General features: G+C 44.2%; 1 protein-coding gene across 1 annotated transcript in view; it reads left to right on the top strand.

The window, feature by feature from the left end:
• LOC115084120 (isopentenyl-diphosphate Delta-isomerase 1-like) overlaps positions 1-25,507 on the top strand; it is a 55,190-nt gene that overhangs the window by 6,405 nt on the left and 23,278 nt on the right. Inside the window, exons 3-4 of the mRNA XM_029588539.1 lie at positions 7,913-8,005; positions 23,373-23,503. Coding sequence (XP_029444399.1) covers positions 7,913-8,005; positions 23,373-23,503 — 224 coding nt within the window. The remainder of the gene's footprint in view (positions 1-7,912; positions 8,006-23,372; positions 23,504-25,507) is intronic.

The following is a 25,507-nucleotide window of genomic DNA, read 5'->3' as shown; positions in this document are numbered from 1 at the left end:
CGAGGAGACGCACAGGTCGTCAGCCGGGACCAGTGCCACCGGGTTGATCGGCCCTAGCAGGGCTAGTCCCCGGTCAGATCAGAGGGCCCTCCCACGTGGAGACCATCCGAGGTGGTCGCCATATTGTCCGCGTGGTCGCCGTCGCCATTTTGGCTCTGTTCTCTGCCCTGTCTGCCGTTTCAATCCATGCGCACAAAGTCGCACGCACAAGTACTGGGCACACATTAGCCACACGCTTACTGTGCCGGGCGCATAATTTCAACCTGTGCGCACATCTCCCGGCACACGCACACCAAACCTACGCGCGTAACTTTGCACACTGGAGCGCACAACTGTATGGTACGCGCACAAGCCATGGCACCACCGGAAAATAAACTCAAAGCTCAGGGCCTTTGCCCAGCATGCCATATTAGAGCTGCACAGCATGAGGAGGCCACGGCCCTGTGTATACAGTGCAAAGAGGCCCTAGGGGACCCAACTCATGGCCCTCCCCAGCCGGTACCGGACCCCAGCCTCTCGAGCAGTACGCCGGACCTAGCATTACACAGCGGGACCCCCCCCCTCAAACGGGGCTCCCCAGGGACAAGGTGCCCCCTAGTCTAGACCTAGCATCTATCTTCTGGGTGGAATTCTTCAAAGGTCTGCATATCTTTGTCCACATGCAACCGGGGCCTCCTATAATGCGGCCTCAGGCTCCACCAGAGGACGTCAACATGCCAGGACTCTCTAATGCCCAGGGAAGTGATCCCACCGCCCAGAAGCCCCACCTTCGGGGACACTGACAGATGAGGAGTCAGAACCCCTGGAGGAAGGGGAACTCCCTCCGACAGAACCCCATCGAACCATGAGACGTTTCTTCACCAAGGACGAGCTTCCAGACCTGGTCACACACAGCTTAAAAGAGTTTGCCATCCCGGGGGATGGCAAACTCAGGGGAACCTAAGATGAACCCACTTTTGGAGGGACTCCGTCTACCTCCTGCCATTTCCCACTATTACAAGCCGTCCAGCAACTAATTGACCTGAAATGGGATGCCCCAGAAACCACACTCAAAGGGGACTGGGCTCTGGTAGCCATGTACCTCTGGACCTAGCCGCCAAAGATCTCCTGGCATATCTGAAAGTGGATGCCATGGTCTGCGCGGTCTCGAAGTGCACTACTATCCCGGTGGAGGGAGGAGCAGCGCTCAAGGATGCTCAAGACAGACGTCTGGGATCTATCTCAAACAGTACTTTGACGTCTCCGCTATGCCTTTACAGATTGCGACCTGCTGTGCCGTGGTGACATGCTTAGCACAGACGAGGAACAACACTCCTGGGGAAGCCCTGGAACCAGCTGTATCATTCCTCGTGGACGCCACTTCGGATCTGGTACGCACAGCAGCTAGAGGAGTCTCATCTGCCGTGGCAGGCAGAAAACAAATCTGGCTCCGAAACTGGTCAGCCGACGCATCCTCCAAAACAACATTCACAAGGATGCCTTTCAAGGGAACGCTCCTGTTCGGAAGCGAACTAGAGAAACTAGCCAACAAGTGGGGTGAGTCCCCACTGCCGCGGCTACCGGAGGACAGGAATAGAGAAACCAGAGATCCTTTCCCTGGACCTCCAGGGGCAGAGGATCACAGCGCTTCAACCCATATAGAAGCTCATATCAAGCAGCCTGCCCCGCAGGCCTGAGCCAGTCCTTTCGGAACAAGCACAATAAAAGGGGAGCCAGCTCGGGCCCAGGCCCCAGCCGCACCCCACAATGAAAAGCAGCCGACCCATCCAAAGGAAGAAGCCATAGGGGGCAGACTGGTCCTATTCTACCAAAGAAGGGTTGAGAGAACTTAGGACAAGTGGGTCCTATCCATCATTCGAGAGGGATATTATCTGGATTTCCACCACCTCCCTCTGGGCAAGTTTGTGGAAGAAGGATCCAACAGAAGAAAATAGGATAAAGCATAAACGTTGGCAAGTTAAATGTAAGACATTGATAAGACAGGCTAAGAGAGAATTTGAAAGAAGTTGGCTGTAAAGGCAAAAACTCTCAGTAAAAACTTTTTTTAAATATATCCGAAGCAGAAAGCCTGTGAAGGGAGTCAGTTGGACCGTTAGATAATCGAGGGGTTAAAGGGACACTTAGAGAAGATAAGGCCATCGAGGAAAGGTTAAATGATTTCTTTGCTTCTGTGTTTACTGAAGAGGATGTTGGGGAGGTACCCGTAATGGAGAAGGTTTTCATGGGTAATGATTCAGATGGACTGAATCAAATCACGGTGAACCTAGAAGATTTGGTGGGCCTGATTGACAAACTGAAGAGTAGTAAATCACCTGGACCGGATGGTATACACCCCAGAGTTCTGAAGGAACTAAAAAATGAAATTTCAGACCTATTAGTAAAAATTTGTAACCTATCATTAAAATCATCCAGTGTCCCTGAAGACTGGAGGATAGCAAATGTAACCCCAATATTTAAAAAGGGCTCCAGGGGCGATCCAGGAAATTACAGACCGGTTAGCCTGACTTCAGTGCCAGGAAAAATAGTGGAAAGTGTTCTAAACATCAAAATCACAGAACACATAGAAAGACATGGTTTAATGGAACAAAGTCAGCATGGCTTTACCCAGGGCAAGTTTTGCCTCACAAATCTGCTTCACGTTTTTGAAGGAGTTAATAAAAGTGGATAAAGGTGAACCAGTAGATGTAGTATACTTGGATTTTCAGAAGGCGTTTGACAAAGTTCCTCATGAGAGGCTTCTAGGAAAAGTAAAAAGTCATGGGATAGGTGGTGATGTCCTTTTGTGGATTGCAAACTGGCTAAAAGACAGGAAACAGAGAGTAGGATTAAATGGACAATTTTCTCAGTGGAGTGCCTCAGGGATCTGTATTGGGACCCTTACTTTTCAATATATTTATAAATGATCTGGAAAGAAATACGATGAGTGAGATAATCAAATTTGCAGATGACACAAAATTGTTCAGAGTAGTTAAATCACAAGCAGATTGTGATAAATTGCAGGAAGACCTTGTGAGACTGGAAAATTGGGCATCCAAATGGCAGATGAAATTTAGTGTGGATAAGTGCAAGGAGATGCATATAGGGAAAAATAACCCATGCTATAATTACACAAATGTTGGGTTCCATATTAGGTGCTACAACCCAAGAAAGAGATCTAGGCGTCATAGTGGATAACAGATTGAAATCGGTTCAGTGTGCTGCGGCAGTCAAAAAAGCAAACAGAATGTTGGGAATTATTAGAAAGGGAATGGTGAATAAAATTGAAAATGTCATAATGCCTCTGTATCGCTCCATGGTGAGACCGCACCTTGAATACTGTGTACAATTCTGGTCGCCGCATCTCAAAAAAGATCTAATTGCGATGGAGAAGGTACAGAGAAGGGCTACCAAAACGATAAGGGGAATGGAACAGCTCCCCTATGAGGAAAGACTAAAGAGGTTAGGACTTTTCAGCTTGGAGAAGAGACGGCTGAGGGGGGGTATGATAGCGATGTTTAAAATTATGAGAGCTCTAGAACGGGTAGATGTGAATCGGTTATTTACTCTCTCGGATAGTAGAAAGACTAGGGGACACTCCATGAAGTTAGCATGGGGCACTTTTAAAACTAATCGGAGAAAGTTCTTTTTTTACTCAACGCACAATTAAACTCTGGAATTTGTTGCCAGAGGATGTGGTTAGTGCAGTTAGTATAGCGGTGTTTAAAAAAGGATTGGATAAGTTCTTGGAGGAGAAGTCCATTACCTGCTATTAAGTTCACTTAGAGAATAGCCACTGCCATTAACAATGGTAACATGGAATAGACTTAGTTTTTTGGTACTTGACAGGTTCTTATGGCCTGGATTGGCCACTGTTGGAAACAGGATGCTGGGCTTGATGGACCCTTGGTCTGACCCAGTATGGCATTCCAAGAGAATGGCAGTGGAAGCTACACTGACCAGATTACTAGCATTAGAGGCTATAACACCGGTGCCTCCACAACAAATAAATACTGGCCATTATTCCATCTATTTTATCATTCCCAAGAAGGAAGGAACATTCAGACCTATCCTGGACCTCAAGGTGGTCAACCGTCACCTGAAGATTCCTCGCTTCCACATGGAAACCCTTTGCTCGGTAATAAGGGTGATACAACTGGGAGAGTTTCTGAACTCCCTGGATCTGTCGGAAGCCTACCTACACATTCCGATCCATCAAGAGCATCAGCGTTTTCTACGCTTCTCGATCCTGGACCGTCACTACCAGTTCCAGGCACTACCTTTCGGGTTAGCCACTGCACCCCGGATGTTCACCAAGATCATAGTGGTGGTGGCAGCAACACTGAGGAAGGAAGGAATCCGCGTGCACCCGTATCTAGACGATTGGCTGATCAGAGCAAAATCCCCAGAGGAAAGCCACCAGGCAACCAACAGAGTCAAAATTCTACTGGAGAGCCTCGGGTGGGTGGTCAACACAAACGAGCTGCCTGCAGCCTTCCCAATCTCTAGAATACATGGGAGTCCAGTTCGACACCAAACAAGACAAGGTCATCCTGACACAGACGAGATCAAAACCCAGTTATGAACCCTGTTGAGCAAACTTCGCCCCACAGCATGGGATTACCTACAAGTTTTTTGCCTCATGGCATGCACACTGGAAGTAGTTCCGTGGGCACGAGCTCACATGAGACTCCTACAACGCTCACTTCTATCACGATGGAATCCACTGTCCCAGAACTACACCGTACGGCTTTAGCTCCCGGACAGAGTTCAGGCCCAACTATGATGGTGGCTACAAGAAGCCCATCTGAGCCAGGGAATGAGACTATCCTCCCCAACCTGGATCCTACTCACGGATGCCAGCCTACGAGGATGGGGAGTATACTGCCAGGAGCTAACGCCCAAGGGCAATGGAACGAAGAAGAGTCGGGATGGAATATCAATCGCCTAGAAGCCCGGGCAATCAGACTAGCCTGCCTAAGGTTCGGTCAAGACTCCAAGGCAAAGCAGTCAGATTAATGTCTGACAATGCCACAACAGTGGCCTACATCAACTGTCGGGGAGGAACCAGAAGCCAACAGGTGTCTCTGGAAATAGACCCCCTGCCTCACGAACGTCGGTATATTAAAAGTTGTTAAATAAATAAATAAATAAATAAATAAATAATGTCATGGGCGGAAGTGAATCTTCAAGAGATCTCAGCCGTTCACATTGCCGGCAAAGACAATGTTGTGGCGGACTACCTCAGCAGAGAAAGTCTAGATCCAGGAGAATGGAAACTGTCAACCACAGCATTCCAATTATTAGTAAACCATTGGGGAACACCAACCATGAACCTCCTAGCAAACTGGTCCAACGCCCAGATACCCAGTTTCTTCAGCCGCAGGTGGGAACCCCAGTCCCAGGGAATCAATACCCTGGTACAGACCTGACCACAGAAGACTGTTATATGCCTTTCCGCTGTGGCCCCTATTGGGCTCGATCATCCACAAGATAGAACACCACAGGGGACTAGTACTTCTAGTGGCCCTGGACTGACCAAGAAGACCGTGGTACACACATGTGAAGACTGCTGGCAGGGAACCCCCTGCTGCCACCTCCACACACAGATCTGCTCCAACAGGGACCGATCCTCCACAAGGATCCAGCTCGATTCTCTTACGGTCTGGCCATTGAGAGTACTCTCCTAAGGAGGAGAGGATACGCGGGGGCAGTAATTGACACCCTACTCCGAGCACGCAAGTTCTCCACATCCCTAACATACATAAGGATTTGGAGAATATTCGAAGCCTGGTGCGAGGACCACGACGACATACCACGCTCAGTCAAAATTCCTGCAATTTTGGAATTCCTACAGAATGGGCAACAGAAGGGATTGTCCCTCAACTCCAAGGTACAGGTGGCCGCATTGTCATGCTACAGAACCAAGAGCGAGAGCGGCAGCATAGCCTCTCACCCAGATGTCTCCCGCTTCCTGAAAGGGGTCAAGCACATCCGACCACCCCTAAAGTGGCCGGTGCCTCTTTGGAAGCTCAACCTGGTCCTAGATTTCCTAGCAGGAACCTCCTTCAGACCTCTCCGGGGCCTGTCTCTCCAACTATTAACATTGAAGACAGCCTTCCTGCTGGCACTGTTCACCCGTCGTATATCCGAGCTACATGCACTGTCCTGCCAGGAGCAATTCCTCAGACTCACCCCAGGAACCATCCAGTTACGCACAGTTCAGTCATTCCTCCCCAAAGTGGAAAGGTTGGAACCCGTACGAAAGACGGACCATCTATTCATCCTTCACAGCGGGAAGAAGCAAGGGGAAGCGGCCTTGTGAACAACCATAGCCCGCTGGATCAAAGAAGTCATTAAGGCGACCTACGTAGAAACAGGCAAACCACCGCCTTTACAAGTCAAGGCCCATTCAACTAGTGCCCAGGCAGTGTCCTGGGTGGAAACAAAGATACTGTCACCCGCCGAGATCTGCAGGGCGGCAACATGATCCTCCATCCACACCTTCTCCAGTTTTTACTGCTTGGATGTTCAGGCTCGGGAGGACACAGCATTTGCAAGGGCAGTACTAAGTGGGAAACGGGCAGCCTCCCACCCGGTTCGGGAGTAGCTTTTATACATCCCATTGGTTCTGAGTCCATCTGCTACACGCTAGGAAATGGAGAAATTACTTGCCTGATAATTTTGTTTTCCTTAGTGTAGACTGATGGACTCAGCACCCCACCCACGGCTGCTGTTACGCATGGAATTCTTGGGGGACATCCCTGGGAGTGAGTGATTTATGGGTAAGCCATGTTTTCCTTCATCTAGGACACCCACCCTACCAGGTGTCGACGTTTCTCGGTTGAGAGCACTGGCGGTCTCCAGCTGTAGCCAATTCAACCATTTCAAATTAATCAAGTTAACCAAGTTGTAAAGTTTTTAATCAAGTTTTTCAAATTATTCAGTCATACATATACATATATCCATAATGCTTTTCTAGAAGAATGCTGAAGAGCTGCACTTCCTGCAGGGGTATATGTACTAGGGCTGACTTCAGATTGAAATCTGATCAGTCTCCAACTGCTATCAGGAGTACACTATACCCATTGGTTCTGAGTCTCTGTCTATACTAAGGAAAACGAAATTATCAGGTAAGTAACTTCTCCATTTCAAACAGGGTGTCCAAAATAGGGATCTCTGGACAACAATTAAATTATGTAAAATGTCTGACAATTTAGGTATTCTATAGGATTAATATTGCCTATAGCATTAATATTGCCTATAGCAATTCTGGAAAAGGGTTTGGAAGTGGATTGCTTTCTTGATATTCAGAACAGTTTCTGTATTTGTCTCAGGAATGGACAAGCAAGAAATGGTAATATTGTGCTCTCTTGCTGTTAAAGTAATAACAGCAAATTGGAAAGACGATACAGCTGTTGATTTTCATGTTGGTTGGAATTTAGTATGTATTATGTATCAGCATGAATGGGGACTTTTGCTTTCAATTTTATTTTCCCCATGAATTTCAGTGTTTTATTATCAAAACAGGAGAAAATCCATTGGAGGGGAAGTAATCTATTTTCATCTTATTTTTCTGCTGTTGGGTTGGTTATAAAAACAAATACCAGGGAAAATAAAATGAAACCAAAGGTCCTAAGTATGAAGAAGTAGCTTTTGAGAAGATGTCCAGTTAATATCTTTTCCACTTGATATGGGCTCCAGTATAGACATTTACTGCTCAGTATCTGTAGTTAACATTTTTCTCCCATACTGGTAAATATTGTATTACTGTATACAGCTTGTTTACTTGATAGTTACAAAGTACAATCTTCCTTTTGTTTAATGTTGAAACTGTCAAACACATTGTTACAGGGTGCTCAAAAACAAAGCTGATTTTGTTTGTAGAAGTTACATCACTTTATCTGACATTTATTTATTCTAAAATTTATTTCAGGGTTACTGCATCGAGCTTTTAGCGTCTTCCTCTTTAACTCAGAAAATAAACTATTATTGCAGCAAAGATCAGATGCTAAAATCACGTTTCCAGGTTCGTATGGAAGCTTAAACTTTATGAAATGATTTCATGCTATCTGAATCTGGAAAATAAGATATTCTTTTGTTGGGCTGTTCCATAACATATAACTGAGTGGTAAGAGTTAGTTTTATACATAATAATTCAGTCCTTAACTCTTCTGTAAAACTTGAAATGTGCTTACCTGAGTACTTCTCTTCATTTTGTTCTACCTTAATTTCAAAATTTGGGAAATGAATAGAGTAACTCTTTCTCATATCATAAAACAAATTCTCAGAACTCAAATATCCTAAAATACTTTCACTGAGGGCAAGCAGGATGACAATCCCCACAATTGGGCGATACTATCAGATCTTTCCAGATGCTGTGTAAAGCTTAAGAATGCTCTCTGAGCATAGGCAGAACCTCCCATAGTGATATTTTCTTGCAGGGCTCTGTAGAAGCTTGGGCGATAGCAGCTTGGAAACAGGCTCTGGTTGTTTCCTTTTGTGTAATTTATTTACAGTGAAAAATACAAAGTGCAAAACAAACAATGCAGCTCACTCTAAAGTTCAGGTAGCACAAAGACATTACTCATAGCAGGTTTTAGCATAGTTTGGCTTCCTGCCTGCTCTCCAGGGCCTCCCTAACTCTCTTCAGAGCCCTGTTTTCTTAAGCTAGCCTGAAGGGATTCTTCGGCCAAGAATCCCTTGCTGGGTTGGAATTTAAGGAGGACATGGCCAGATAGCGGTGTCTGGTCCTTTAAGGTGGTCCGAGGGAGTTTCCTGTAGACTTCCTCACATATCCTCCCCCTCAGCTCAGCCTTGCTGGAAGAGTGCCTACCTGAAACAGGGCCATATTTCTGGATAGGAAATCCACATTGGCATTCTCCCTCCCTGCCTTATGTTGGATCTTATAGTTGAAGGGTTATAGGGCCAGGAACCCTTCAACTGGACTCATTGGACTCATTTCTGTTTCTCCAAAGAAGCAGTTGGTCTGTTTAAAAGCGTGAACTGCCATCCCAGCAAGTAGTAGCACAAGGCCTCTAGGGCCCTCTTGACTGGCAAGGCCACCACCTCAACTGTTGAATAACGCTTCTCCCGAGGCATCAGCTTTTGGCTAAAGTATGCCACAAGATACAGTCTCTTGTATTAAGACTGATCCCAAGCCTACTTCCCTCGACAGGGGAAAAAGGGAATTGGATTCAGACAGTAACCAATGAGGATCCTGACTTTTTACAGTCTGGGGAACTGATAAGTATGGGGGTAATTTGCTGGTGTGACTGTTACTACCCTTAATCAGTAAGCCTTGATGCAACTGCAACATCATTGTCTGCTTAGAGGGGGGAGGTGGTGGGAAAGAGTAATTTGGATTCACAGATAACCAACATGAGTCCTGACTTTTTTATGTCTGGGGTACTGATGCACAGCCATAAGGGAGAAAACAGGACTGCTTCTACAGCTAAGTTCAGAAGCAAAGAACATCAAGCAGCATTGAATTTCAAAGAAGGCTCATCAGTATGGGGATAACCTGCATGGCACAGCAGATACTACCTTAAGCTTACTGGGCAGACTGGATGGACCATTTGGTCCTTTTCTGTCGTCGTTTCTATAATACATCAGTCTGTACCGTGAAGGGTTTGAAGCCCGGATTTATCAGGACTGGTTAGGAGCATAACTCCTCTTGCAGAGCCTGGAAGGACTTCTCTGCTTCAGCTGACCACTAGACCACCTCTGGTTCTTCAATAGCCTTGCGAGAGGCTCCACCTTCTCAGAGTAATTAATTGGGGATAAACCTTCTGTAGTATCCCGTGAGGCCTAGAAATGCACTTGCTTTTGATTTTTTTTTTTGGGATTGGCACTCTTGTCTCGATCTTCTAAGTCTTTGGCTGGACCTTGCCCTCTTCCAGCCGATATACTGGACTTTTTGCCCTCCCAACAGGCACCTCTTAGGATTGGCCATCAGTCCTGCTTTCCTCCAACTGGTTAGCACAGCCTGGAGTTGGCTTAGATGTCTTCCAATCTGAAATGTATACCATGATATCATCCAAGTAGGTGGCTGTGTAATCTTGATGTAGGCAAAGTAGGCAGTCAACCAAGCACTGAAAATTTGGGAGGTGCCATGGAGTCCAAATGGTAGGATGATAAACTTCTAGCTTGAGAGATCTGCCAACAGCCTTTGTAAGGTCCAGGGTAGAGATGAACTGAGCTCAGTTTATCCATTCGAGTTTTGAGACCTTGTTGATTTTTTTTTAAAGTCAATGCAGAACCTTATACTCCCATCAGGCTTATACTCCCATCAGGCTTTGGCACCAACACTATGGGTAAGGACCAGAGCATCTCCTTTACTTTTGGTCTCAGTGACGCGGTGCCTGGCCTTGGGAATCCAATAGGGTCGTTGATGTACAACTCCAGGAAGTATAATGTCATGCTGCATCAGGTTGGTATGACTTGGTAGGTTTGAGAAGATCATCTTGTTTTGCTCCATCAGCTACTTTGTTAGCTCTCTGTGTGGTAGACAGCTACTCTTCAAAAGGAATCTGGGTTCAGTCCACTTCAGGACCAACCACTGGACCAAACTCGCCTTTCACCACTCTGCACTCCTGTGCAACCTACTTCAGAAGGTTTACGTGGTAGATTTGTTTTCTTTTATTTGTCTAGGCTACTTTGTAATCCATGGGTCCTGTTTTGCCCAAACTTCCTAGGGTCCTTGCCAATAGGCTCAGCTTGCTTTCTGAAAATGGGAGGAGGACAAGAATGCAGTTCTGCAGCTGGAATATTCTTTGGACGGTAGGACAATTGTAATATCGGGCTTGGGTAGCTTGAACGTTCTAGGCATGGGCACGCTGCTTCCCCAGCCTTTTTTTAGGCGATCCTGTACTTGGAAAACGTAGTCAATGAGGTTCTGCCCAGGATTCCTTTAGTTTTCCCAAGTCTCATAAACTGTCCAAGATTCCTCTCTGTCTCCTCCCATATAGCAATTCAAAAGGGGAAAACCCCATCAAGCTCTTATCCACTTCGTGGATTGCAAACCGCACATAAGGTAACAATGCATCCCAATTCTTGCCGTCTTCATCCACAAATTTTCTCTATTTATTTGAGCATCTGATTGAAGCGCTTGACAAGGTCATTGGTCTGTGGGTGATACACTGAAGAACACAGTTTTTACTTTGAGCAAAGTGCAGAGTTTTTACCTTGGACACAAACTGGGTTCCCTGATCCATCAGAATCTCCTTGGGCAGCCCAAATCGTGAAAATATCTCCATTAGGATGGTCCCTACTGTTTGGAGTTTTCATATTTCGTAGCAGTACTGCCTCTTGATATCTTTTGGCCTAGTCCAGAATGACAAGGATGTACTTATTTCCTCAAGTAGATCTCTCTGGTGGCCCCACAAGGTCCGTGCCCACCTTTTTGAAAGGGTCTCAATTATGGGCATTGGTATGAGGTACTGCCCATACTCTGGCAGGCTCTGTGAGTTGGCAGATAGGGTAGGACTGGCAAATCAAGTGGACTTTGTTTATATAGGCCTGGCCAATAGAACTGTGCCAAAACTTTGTTTCCTCCCCCCTAGGTGACCCCCTAGAAAGTGGCTGTGAGCTTGTTGCATAACCTTCTGGCAACATGTTTTGGGAATTAGGAGTTCTATCAATTCCTCTTCCATAGTTTTGTAACTCAGTAAAGTCTGTCCCCTTTCATCATGAAATAAGGAGGAATAGGGCCTGTAACCTGCGACCAGCGACTGACTTTCCGTCCACCCTCTATATGCTATTGGGCCCACTTAGAGGACTCATCCTTCCTCTGGGCCTGACTGAAGCCCCCCAGGTTAACCCCCTTTTTCCCGCTCAAAGGGGCCAGGTATGACATTCTGGGTTAGTCGCTGCTCTTTCCCTGATCCAACCCTTCCTCGCCAGTTATCTCTAACAGCATCATAACTATTTGTTCTGTCAGCATTGCCTCCAGGACTTAGAAAGTTTAGTCTTTATGGAGCAAGTCTGGGGCTTCTAAGGGAAAGAGTTCTGGAAATGCCAGTTCTTCATTGTTATGCCTGCATGAACCCTTTCTGAGCTGGTTCCACAGGTTCTCAGACTTTGGACACTCCCATCCTATCACTATGGGGTAGGGTAGCCAAGGAAGAACTCCCACTTCTATCCTGTCTTGGTTGATCAGGGTCTTCAGTTGTATCTGGCTTGTTGGATATTGCCAGAGTCATGACTGTCATATAGTCCCTCTGTACCCGCTTCACTAATTCTCTTTGAATGAGCGTTTTTACACTGAATCCACTAATGCCTGGGTAGAATGCTATCTAGCTCAACTGCAACCACAAATGTAGAGACTCCCCAACTGGGAAGATCCACAAAATTACAGAATTGTGGGGGCCAAAGCATTAACATCCATTGGCTCACCTTCCCTACAGGGTCAGTCTCGTGAAAAATGGTCTCTGTCTCTGCAGCTGAAACATGGTAGTCCCATTGTTTTTACATTTCAGGAGAAAAGTCTAGCCTGTTTGGTGCCACAGACTGGGTCTCCTATCCTTAGGACTCTGGCATTGTCTACCTGGGTTGGGTGGTCTCTCCTGAGCCTGTGGCAATTCAGGGATGGACTGAACTTGGTAGTAAGCCTCCGCCATTTCCAAAGCCATCTCTAGCATAAGATTCAGGTGTCTGAACACTCACTGCCAACTAGGAATTCCAGCAAAACCACGTTGGCTACTTTTACCAAGGTCTTCCCTTCTGGGTGCAGCCACTTCCAAGCCACATCCTTAAGTGGGTGGAAAAGGGTCCGAAGGTTCTCTCTGGCTGAAGGTCTCCTTGACAAAATTGCTGTCAGTAGGCTTCTGGGGAGAGTCCTGCTCCTTCTAAGATGGCTGCTTTGACTTCCTGATATGTGGTTCTCCCTTCTAGACAGGTGGTTTAGAAGGCCTTTTGACTACTCCCAGTGAGTAGGTTCCCCAGATAGGATGGCTCGAAGATAGTTGGACAACCTGCCATTCAAGTGGTCCATTCAAAATTATTCAGGAATCAATCTGGGTCTTCTCCTGGGGCCATCCTAAGTATGACTGACAACAAGCAAGGTGGCCTGGTCACAATGGTCTGCACGGCCTGTGCTACCTGAGTTAGCACTGTTTTGTGCCTGCTACTGGTTAATTTGAGTTTACAGGGCATTCTGCAGTTGCCACTGCCCAGTAGCAAGGTTCTGGATCACTTGTTCCTCCTTCCCTGCTTTCCAAGTTTGCCTCCAAACTGAGTACCCCTCCAGAAAGAGAAGGGGGGGGGGGGGCAGGGGAAAAAACCTGCTGGCCTGTCCAGCCCTAACTAACTACATGAACCCTGATACTACTGGCAGGCTACCCCCTTGACGTGTTGTAGCTTCAGCTGGGTGAGTGACATTGGGAAGCCCCAAGAAAAAGAAAAAAACTGCAGGTTGTTTTTTTTTTTTCTAAGACTGTGAGCTTCCCGCTTAGGTAGATCCCACTGCTCCCACCATATGTGATAATTTGTGATAGCGACTTGGAAACAACCAGAAGAAATAAGGAGACAGGTTCTTACAGTGAAAAAAAAAATGAAGTGCTAGGCAAAACAAATGATGCCACTCACTTTAAAGTTCAGGTAGCACAGAAATATCACACATAGCAGGTTTTAGCATAGGCTGGCTTCCTGCTTTGCTCCTAGGGGCCTCCCTAACCCTTTTGGGCCCTGCCTTCTTATGGTAGTCTGAAGGGATCCTTCCTGGGCCCAGAATCCTTTGCTCAGTTGGGACTTGAAGGCTGGGCTAGATAAGGTGGTCTGAGAGAGTTTAACATTTTAAAATTTTTCTTTTCTTTTGCAACATGCCACACTGCCCTGAGATCTAGTTTTGGGTTTTGTTCTTTTTGCCTCCGTGAAGCCTATTAGCTACTTTTGTTCATTCAGGTTTTGTCCTGTTTTGAAGACTGAAATGTTAGATTTGCTTCAAAAGTATTGCTCAGCATGGCACAAGAGAGACAGTAGCTTTGAGAAATGTCCTCAAAGCAATTGTAAGAAATCAATCACTGACCTCCATACTAATCACATGATATGCCTTGGCATGGATGTCAGCATCACAGGTTCTGGCACCTGTCAGATATCTCCCAGGGCACCAAAGCTACAAAAAGATCATTTGGATCACATTTTCAGGTTAACATCGAAGTCCAGTTCACCTGCAACAGCATCAAAGGCTGAGGTATCAAAGGACCTAGCACCTGCACAAACTTCTTGCAAGTACTGCACATCAAGGATAGGTAAAGGATCAGGGAACCTGCCCGCTCCTTCTACCCGTATGCATCAACACCAGCATCGAGTGTCATTGATGCAGAGCAACAAGCTGAGGCTTGCCAGGAGCAAGGAGATTGTGGCAACAGCTATACATCTGCAAGAATTAGGAAAGCCGGTCCCTTATTGCCTTTAAAAATTCCTAGCTTCAGAATAAAACTGATCTCCAGGTCCCAATTTGTCTCCGGAGCAAACTTTTTAAATTCAGTGTGACATGACCTAAATCTGACATGAAACCAAAATGATGTCTTTTAGGTGGTTTATTACACACAGTACAATTCTCACAGAAAGATTTAAAAAAAAAAAAAAGTTTGCTCTCCCCATATCCTACACAGGCAACTTGTTATATATTTTACATTTTCCTTACCCACATACATAGCCAATCAGATTAACTCCTGGGGCAGATATAATTAAAATAGAGTGGGGCTCTGGAGCGCGGCATAAACACATCCTGCTCTTCCTCATCCTGTCATTTGACCTCATCTTGTTTGTTTAAAATTTTATATACTGCATTCTTTAAAAGTGGCTACAGTTTGGAAATATACATAAAATACATTCTGTACATAACTCATTTACATTTACTGCCTAATATTAAGCCACAGGCATCCTGTTACTTATAACCATTTTCTGACACGGAGAGAAGAAATAAGGCTGCTACTGAAAGGATAAAAATGTATTACCGTTGGTCAACCGTGTTGAAAGCCTGCAGATAAAGCCATATTTTCAGAGATGAGAATATGATAACACGCTCTGTGCTTCCTGTGAGGAAAGTGGACATGAAGTATCAGGTCCAAAAGGTTCTGGTATTCTAGAAAGTAACTGTCATACCAATCAGTAGAATCTGCCCTTAAAAACAGACCAGGAGATCTCACTCATTTCTCGCTGCCCCCAGGAAAGGAGTCAAGCCTTGGAACGTTTTTGGGAAATAACTTTTTCAGAATACTGTGGTAAGCTCCCACATATCTTATTAAATCTTTCTGATCTAGTACCTTCCTTCTATTCTAGAAAAGGCAAAGGAATTCTCTATATACCTCCCTTAGAAGCAGGGTGAGTTTGTTCATCTGTTTGGTGTGGGGTAAAAAATGTGGAAACATTTGATCAGGTTGACCTGTGATGCTTTTGATATGGCTTTGAACACTTCTGCCCTGGCAGTTTAGTGCTCTCAGACTCTCATGGTTATAAGTTTAGTGCTCTCAGACTGTCATGGCTATGAGCTTCAGCCCTAACAGCCGACATGCAGGAAAGACCTGTGGACCTGCCGTGCTGCACAGAGTTTTTTTTGAGATAAATAAAGCAATGGCTCAGATAAGACCACTGTTTCATGCTTCATTCACTGTAGCCTCTTCCAACCCATTCTCCACTTTTAAGAGGTATACAAGGGGGCTACCAAGGAGATGTTTTCTAGGAAGGGAAAGGATCTAGAGCTTTTCTCCTGCCCCGTACAAAAACTACCTGATTATCATATCCTTCAAAGTCTGGTTTCAAGACAAATTCTGTTAGGGTTTGCCTCAGTGCAGTTGGCACTTACCAGTATGTGGAAGATAAATCCATCTTGCATAGCTTTTAGTTAGAATTATGCAGCATTTTCTTTAGATGAAGCTTCTCAAAGTGTCATACAACTTCACTGTGGTACTAGCCAGGCTGATCAGAGGCTCAAAAGCAGCTTTCAATTCTTATGAACTAAGGTACTTGGAAAGTTTTATATTTTTGGTGGCTGAAACCAGTCAGTGAGCCCCAGGCCCTAGTGACTTAACATTACACTAAGTTTCTTCATAACAGTATGGTTCTGTGTATGCATCTGAAGTTCCTGCTTAAGGTGGTGATGGATTTCCACCTTAATTAAGAACATAAGAAATTCCATGCTGGGTCAGACCAAGGGTCCATCAAGCCCAGCATCCTGTTTCCAAAAGAGGCCAAACCAGGCCACAAGAACCTGGCAAGCAACCAAACACCAAGAAGATCCCATGCTACTGATGCAATTAATAGCAGTGGCTATTCCCTAAGTAAACTTGATTAATAGCCGTTAATGGACTTCTCCTCCAAGAACTTATCCAAACCTTTTTTGAACCCAGCTACACTAAGTGCACTAACCACATCCTCTGGCAACAAATTCCAGAGCTTTATTGTGCATTAAGTGAAAGAATTTTCTCTGATTAGTCTTAAATGTGCTACTTGCTAACTTCATGGAATGCCCCCTAGTTCTTCTATTTGAAAGTGTAAATAACCGATTCACATCTACTCGTTCAAGACCTCTCATGATCTTAAAGACCTCTATCGTATCTCCCCCCCCCCCCCCCCCCTCAGCCGTCTCTTCGCCAAGCTGAACAGCCCTAACCTCTTCAGCCTTAATCGGTCATTCTTCCAGGGTTCATCCCAAAAGCCACATATCCATAAGGTGAACAAGCCTTGCACAGTTTGGACTGTAAGAGAGCCTTGGTCTTCTGCCTGGAGCAGAGTGAAGCTCATAGAAGGTCCATCCAACCTTTTTTTTTTTTTTTGTGTTTTTTCTTTTGACCCAGAAAAGCTTGGCATCACTGTAACTAAACATACTCCTAATTAGACAGTGGACTATGCTGCCTGTAATGCCCAGGCAGGCCTTGTTTTAGAGGGACAGATCAGGTCCATAATGACATTGATAGCCCATCTAAGATCAGTTTCCATTGAAGAGATTTGCAGAACCATAGCATGCAGTTCAATCTACACATTCACATCTTACTCTTGTTTTGGACACTGACACCTAACACAACAGGTTTGGACAGGCCATCCTCCGGGGTCTGTTTGAGGTTTAGAGCCTAACTCCTTGTGCAGAAGGAAGGGCCCTTTATTTATGATTACCTTCTTAAAAAAAAAAATAAATAAACAAACTGGGATTCCCAGTTGTAGGGGGTTGTCATCCTGTTTTCCTCAAAGAAAGCAAAAGTCGCTTACCTATAAACTGCTTTTCTCAGGATAGTAGATGACATTCCACTCATATAACTCTTGGGGCCCTATGCAGTAAAACTTGTGCGAGACATTCTTCACATGCTCAGTGCATTCTAAAGCTTTACACAGTTTCTGGAAAGATCTCTAACATGGCTGCCATTGACTTGACTCAGTTATGTGAATTGTCTTTCTATTGTCCTTAGAGAACACGTTCTAGATAAGCAGCATTTTTGCTTTCTGTTAGGGCTCCATGTTTTAGGATGACTGAAGACTGCATAATTTTTTAGATGCTTTTATTTCTGGTTTATAAAGCATTTTTCTTGATATTTGGAAGTTCCAGAAGAAAGAGTAATTAATAAGTAAACATGAAACCCTCTCTCCAATGGAAAGAGAATTTTGTGTGTATTATCTTGAGTCCTGTGGTTTCTGGGTACTGCGTGACATATATAATGTAATTACTTAGAAAAGATTGCCCACTTACATGATCATAGGTCTATTTTTTTATTTTTGTTATATTTTTGTATTCAGTTTTTTCAAATATTTTAAAAGGAGAAGTGAACCGCATCAGCAAGCCAGTCAGTGTATCTCCTATAATATGGAGATCGCTCTGTCTTCTCAATCATTTGCAGTCACTTCTATATGCGGTCCATATTTCAAATTAGATTCAAAGAATTAGGCTCATTCTCCCAAATGTATGTTAAATCGCCAAAAGAGGCGAATATCAGACCACAGTGCAATTTTGACGGCTTGAGCTGCAAGTGGATGGGCTCAACCATGGCTGAAGTTTCACTTGTAAGCTTCTTCAGGAGCCAAAACTTAACAAAAGTTTAAATTGTCTACCGACAAGGTCGAAATTCTCTAATACGTCTGTCTGATATGAAAATAAATGAACCGAAAGTTTCCAGAGCCTGTAGGTATTATCTTCTACTGTGTGTTTTTTCAATTTCTGTCTATTCTTAAACTAGTGCAAAGACAGAAAAACATTCAGTATTAACGTCGGTATTAAATACTTAGCTTTTCTAGATGAGCAGTGTGTGGAATCCTTACTTGGGACCAGAAGGTCTCCTGTTTCCATTCAAAATGGACAGAAACCAAAAAAACAAAACAACCTCTGTTTAAATCAAGCGGACCTTACTATCACATAGCCAATGGGGAACAAGTGACGTCATCTCACGATGATTCCGAAATCATTACAGAAACACCTGTAAGTCTAGAGTGATTGTGGTTATGGACCGCTCTCAATATGTCACTGAAATTGAACGCCAACTACAAGACACTAGTTTTTATCATCCTCGGACACAAGACCCCACTGTCGATATTCTGAAGGAAATTGAACAAATTGTAATTTTGGGTACTCGGGCAGGTTTTTTGACCAATAAGGAAGCTGCTTTTTTGACACTGCAGTACCCTAAAGCAGTGGTTCTCAACCCGTGAGTCGCAACACACCAGTGTGTCGCCAAGAACATGCAGGTGTGTCGCCACACTTCTGGTCCCCCGCTGACCCAGCTGCTCCCCCGTTCTCATCCGCTAGGGCTTAAAATGCTGTCAGCCCGGGCGGAACGCAGCAAATCAGGTGGCGGCACCGGCATTGGCGCATGGTCTCTTCTTCCCGCCCCCCGGAAGAGGAAGTGGTGAGCAGCGGGTGCATGTGCGGGAAGAAGAGACCATGCGAGTTTGGTCAGCATCGGCCCGAGGAATGAGCAGCGCTGCTCAGAGATAAAAGATGAAGAACGTCAACCCCCGCGGCCCATGAGTCGCCTTTCTCCGTGCGAGGGCTGAAAATGAAGGAGGTTAGGGTTGGGAGGCGGCTGCTGCTGCCGCTAGTTCGGGGGGGGGGTTAGGAGGGAGAGAGTGTGAATGAGCACGCATGTGTTTGAGATCTTGTGTGTCTGTGAGAGAGATTGCATGTATGTGTGTGATTGAGAGCCTGTATATGTGAAAGAGAGTATGTCTGTGATTGAGAGCCTGCCTGTGAGAGAGAGAGTATGAATGCAAGTTTACGATTGGGAACCTGTATGTGTAAGTTTGTGATTGAAAACCTGTTTGTGTGAAAGAGTATGCATGTATGATTGAGATCCTTTGTGTGTGTGAGATCAGGTGTATGTATGATTAAGAGCCTGTGTGAAAGTGAGAGAAAGACAGCATGTGTGTCTGTGTGATTGAGAGCTGGTTTAGGTGAGGGAGCATGTGAGTATGTGATTGAGAGCCTGTGTGTAAATGAGAGAGAACATGTTTGTAAGCATGTGAATGAGTCTGTGTGAGAGAAGACAGCATGTATGTGTGATTGAAAGCCTGTGTGTGTAAGCCTGAAAAGATAGACAGCATGTATGTAAATGTGTAATTAAGAGCCTATATAAGTGAGAGAAAAAGCATGTGTATATGTGAGTGACTGAGAGCATGTGTGTAATTGAGAGCCAATGTGAGAGAGGAGAAAGTTCCAAGCAAACCACCCCTCCTCCTGCTAATTCAAAACAATCTCAGGAGACCTGGATATCAAACGTTCCCAGGTATGCAGAGCAAAAACATTTTTGTATCCTTATTTTTCATTACTAGGTCTTTGCCTGCTATTTTGAAATATTTTATTGGTATCTAGAAATTTTTTATTTTAATTATTGGATATTCCACTCATCAGTGTTTCGAAATAATCTGTTCTTTTTATTACCGGTAGTATGGTTTTACTGCTACTGATTTTATATTTCTTGATTTGTTTTATAAGGACTGGTGATGTTTCTTTTTTTTCCTTTATTACACTGCATACAGAGACTCTGGCTTGTTGCGGTTTCCAATTCAGTTTTTTCTGCATGCTTCTAGTTATGTGTTTTGGTCTCTTTATTCTTTGTTAGGTGAGGCTCAGCACATGTAATTCAGGTGAGATTTTCCGCAGGCGTATAGTTTCTGTGTAGGGCTCTATAGCAGCCTGACTTGGTCCGTTTTCCTAATAGGAGGTGTATTGGTGTCTTAAGGCCTGGTGTAATGTTTCAGTGTTGCCTTTTCTTAGGTAAGGTGGTTACTGTTAAGTGCTGAAACTGGTGCTGTTTTGGTGTGGGAAGTTTACTATTTATGTAATTTCTGTTCAGACAGAATACGTATCTTTTCCTTGTGTCATTTTAAACAATAAAAATAATTACCGGACCTTTACTTTTTATTTCCGCCATGAATTGCAATGAGCAGTGTCACATGTGAGTGTGGCCTGTCAGGTGTGTCACGATGGGGAAGAAGGTTGAGAACCACTGCCCTAAAGTACCTCTCTTTTTTTTTTTTCTATTCTGCCTAAAATTCACAAAGATATTGTTAATCCACCAGGCAGACCTATTGTTTCTGGTAGGGACTCTGTCCTTGAGCCGCTTTCTCAATTTGTTGATTTTTTTTCTTGCACCCTTCGTATCTGTTACCTTCCTATGTAAAGGACTCAACAAATGATTTCAACACTTGAAAGTATTCGCTGTGACACCGAACATATATTTTTAGTTACTTTGGATGTGGAGTCCCTTTATACGTGCACACCTCAGGATGAAGCCATCGACATTTCTTCGGAATATTTTGAATCACGTCCTCGCCCTCATTGCATACCATCCGATTTTTTTACGTTCGTTATAAACAATAGCATTGCAAAAGAATTATTTTGCCTTTGAACATAGTTTTTTCCAACAAGTACATGGCACTGCCACGGGGGCTACCATGGCACCCGATCTAGCAAATCTATATATGGGTCATTTTGAGAAGACTTGGATTGAATGTATAAACCCTTTTTACACCATACATCAAGTCCTGGCATCGGTGTATATAGATGATATATTCATTCTATGGCAGGGTACTAAACATGATTTTGATGCTTTTTTTGGATGGTTAAATTCACATAACTCATTTGAAATTCACAGCTAACTTTCAAACAGATCAGATAATTTTTTTTGGATATTCTTGTAACTAAAGTAACAAATGGCTTCACCACCACCATGCACAGGAAGCCTGTAAGCAGCAACACGTTGCTGCACTTTACTAGTGCTCATCCTAGACACCTCAAAGAAAATTTACTGACAAGCCAATTTTTCAGAATCCGGAAGTTATGTACTACCATTGAAGAATTCAAAGGTCACTCCTGAGACCTGTCAGAGAGATTTCTTAATCATGGCTATCCAGCCCGGTGTGTGAAACGGGCTTACACTCGCGCCCGACACACACACCGGGATTGGTTGTTTTTACTCCGGTCTGATAAAGAAGAGGACAAAGACACTCTGACTTTTGTGATACCTTTTTCCTCGATGGCTTCTAAAGTTAAAACTATCATTTCACAAAATTGGCATATTCTACAATCTCACAATGAATTTTAACAAATGCCCCTCTGCACCTATACTCATGGTGCAAACCTTAAAGATCAACTTGTTTTCACAGACTCCACTCCACAAACTCTGCCCAGTGAACATGGATTCCAATAGGCATGTGGTCATTGCTCGGTTTGTCATGTTATGATGAATGTCTCTTCACTTCACTTTTCATCAATGATTCATTTACAGGTTTCTACGACGTGTTTATCGTCTGGTGTGATATATATCATTCAATGTCCTTGTGAGAAGGTATATGTGGGGAAAACCAAACAGTCCTTAAAGACCAGATTGATTGAGCATCGCTCCTATTTGGCTAACAATCGGATCAATGCGCTGTTAGTAAGTCACTGCCACGATTTCTCACATACATTTGATGAATTACAACTTTGTGTTTTGGAACTTATACGTCCGTCCTGGTGCGGAGGCGACCATAACCATCTATTACTCCAGTCTGAACAGCGCTGGATACACAGGCTGAATACTGTACAACCCAAGGGGCTAAACTTCACTCTGGACTTACAGGTGTTTCTGTAATGATTTCGGAATCATCGCGAGATGACGTCACTTGTTCCCCATTGGCTACGTGATAGTAAGGTCCGCTCGAGGTTGTTTTGTGTTTTTGGTTTCTGTCCATTTTGAAATCAAGCAGGAGACCTTCTGGTCCCAAGTAAGGATTCCACACACTGCTCATCTAGAAAAGCTAAGTATTTAATACCGACGTTAATATTGAATGTTTTTCTGTCTTTGCACTAGTTTAAGAATCGACAGAAATTGAAAAAACAAACAGTAGAAGATAATACCTACAGGCTCTGGAAACTTTCGGTTCATTTATTTTCATATCAAGACGGAAGAATTAGAGAATTTTGACCTTGTCAGTAGACAATTTAAACTTTTGATAAGCTTCTTCAGGAGCCAAAACTTATGAGCGAAACTTCGGCCATGGTTGAGCCCATCCACCTGCAGCTCAAGCCGTCAAAATTGCACTGTGGTCTGATATTCGCCTCTTTTGGCGTTTTAACATACATTTGGAGAATGAACCTAATTCTTTGAATCTAATTTGAAATATGGACCACATATAAAAGTAACTGCAAATGATTGAGAAGACCGAGCAATCTCCATATTATAGGAGATAGGCTGACTGGCTTGCTGATGCGGTTCACTTCTCCTTTTAAAATATTTGAAAAAACTGAATACAAAAATAAAATAAAAAATAGACCTATGATCATTTAAGTGGGCAATCTTTTCACAGATAATGCACTCTCCATACTCCATGTAGGCATTTAGTGATGGAGAACAGCACAAAAATATGCTGTGACCTCTTTATTGTTGCTTGAATGCTTTAGAGATTTGATTTCATTGCACCAAAAAATATTAATGTACAATAACACATGTGTGAGTATATATTACCATCTAGGTAGGGCCTGATAGATCTCTGTCAGATGTGTTGGTAAGTTAATAGGCTACATTGGAGGCTTTAACATTTTTTGAGGGGTAGAGAGGAGGGCAGGCACTGATATTTTAATCTCTTTATCAGATTTGTGTATCCCATTTGTGTTAAAATGGGGCCAGTTAAGGTTTGATGTAGTGGAATTTTGTAGGCACAGCTTTTAATGAATCCAGTTTTGTGGTAATTTTAATTTCGCAAATTTCTTGGTTTTGTGGGGTGGCTGAAATCATTCCTTTTTTGTACTGTATGAACAGTTGACTTGCTGGGGATATTTTCATCCAAAATGACACCTACAGTTTCCCTTCCTTGTAATTGTAAATTGAAGAGATTCTACTATCCTACACTCTGGGTCTGGACAGTGCATTTCACTGGATGTTTTGTATAAAATGCATTGTGTATTGAGGTTACCCCATTGACTTTTGTAGGTTTCTTTACCAACACTTGCTGTAGTCACCCACTGAACCACCCACAGGAACTGGAAGAACACGAGGCAATAGGTGTAAGACGAGCAGCTCAGAGGCGTCTGAAAGCAGAGTTGGGAATCCCCATGGAGCAGGTAGCTCATGGCCCTTTACTGTAACATGAGTTATTTACAGTGCAGCAGTGAGGAGGATCTATGTCTATTGAAAGCGGTTTGAATCGGAATATGGAATACGTTATGTCCCTCATTTTGTACATTATTGAAGTTATTTGTTAGTTATTGTATATAATTTATAGTTATTTAATTCATTGTTTTTGCTTTCTCTATCCATGACCCTTCCCCTGGTTTTTGTTCTTCGCTGGTTATATGTAAGGGCTCCTCCCTATAGTTACCTGTATATTTTCTGTTTTATGTAAGGGCTCCGCCTAAAAGTTCTTGTTTAGTGTGAACCGATGCGATGTGCGACCGGACATCGGTATAGAAGAGACTTTAAATAAATAAAATAAATAAAGGAAAAATCCCACTGTATATCTTAAATACAGCACTAAAGATTATTGGCACAGTTGCTGGGTTATTTTTGGGGATGGAGGAGTGGATCAGAATTTTTTTTTTATTTTTTTTTTTAATGGACTTTGAGCATATTGTCAGGTATTTCTGCTTTACTTTTTACTTTGCAGCTGAACATTATTTTGTTGAAAGTACTTTAAGGTGACTTTAGATTCTAGGTAATAAGTACCATTTTGGCAAGTAGAGATGGTAAAGCTTATTCTAGGAGTGGATACAGAAATTTCTAATAAAGTATGAAATTTAAGAGTTCAGTTTGATGGCCAGTTAAGCTATATTCCTCAAATTAGGTCTGTTTTAGCTCCTGGTTAGTTTCAGGATGACTTTAGAACAGGCTTTGTTTTAGCTATTCCTGAATATACCCAGATCAGACCAGTTAGTTTTGCATCCCCACTAGCAGATGGAGTCAGAACAAAACTTTGAGGCACTGCTACTTAAACTAGAGTGCCACCTGCAGCCTCTCAGTATTTTTCTGACTCCAGCAGATGGTAGAGGTGCATACCTGCAGTCTAGATGGTAGTTTAAGGGAAAAAAAAAGCCTAATTATCTTAGCTGTCGTTTGGTAGGCTACGGAGGAACTCCCAGAGGTGTTAGGCATCGTCGTGGAGCCAGGCGACTGGGGGGTGGACATCCCTGACTGAGTCTCACCTGCAACATGCTGGAGGGCTCGATAGCCAGGGGATCTAGTTCCCTTTGCCCTCCGAGGCTGCTCTCCTGGACACCACCGTTCCTGCAGAGAAGTATTGGTTTGGCTTTAAGCAGGCAATAAAGTTGTTTTGTTAAAAAAAAAAAAAAGCTCCAGAACAAAAGTCAGTGACAGGAAGGTGGGTCTACGCAGCAGAGGCTGTGGACCAGTGAGGGTGACCTGGGGAGCAGGCACAGACCCTGGAAGGAGGCCGCGGCCTGCGGGCATTTCTTTCCTCGCGTTTCAAACCAGCAAGGCTGTAGGCAGTGGTCTGGTCTGGGAGACCTTAGTGACTGCCTGTGACTGGACAGTGTTCCGGGGTCTTTCTGCGCACACGTGTGGCCTGGGGCACCGAGTGGTGCGCACACTAATGAGATGGTGCCGAAACCTAAAATGCCTGTGTGCCGCACAGCAATGGGCGATCTGGATGCTCGCTCCCTATGCTCTGTGTGTAGATCGGGACAGGAGAGGACCTCTACAGGTGGCCATTCTATCTATTGGAGGTCTCAGATGAGCAGGGCCATTGGCTGCTCCCGCAGAGGAGGTTCTGCAGGAGTGTTGGGAGAGTTTGTGACCCCCCCCCCCTTTCTCCAATGGGGCTGGGAGTCTCTACTGGAGAGGGAGATCCGAATGACAGTACTCGTATCTTGGGGGAGGAGATTCCGGGGGAATTTTCTTTGAATTCGTTCTCCTGCTTCACAAGGCTTATATGGCCAGGAAAGCTGCTGGGCCTAAACAGCCCACACTGAGACCGCTGGATCCTGCTGGTAAAAACCCCAAAAGAATTTTGCAGGGATCTGGTGATATCCTACAGCACCTGAGTCTCAGATGACCAAATGTGTCTTCCTCATTTGGGGAGGGGGAAGATTCAAATGAGCTTCAGGGGACTC

The sequence above is a fragment of the Rhinatrema bivittatum genome, chromosome 2, assembly GCF_901001135.1.
Source record: "Rhinatrema bivittatum chromosome 2, aRhiBiv1.1, whole genome shotgun sequence".
NCBI lineage: Eukaryota > Metazoa > Chordata > Amphibia > Gymnophiona > Rhinatrematidae > Rhinatrema > Rhinatrema bivittatum.
This window is presented reverse-complemented; position numbering and strand designations above follow the sequence as displayed.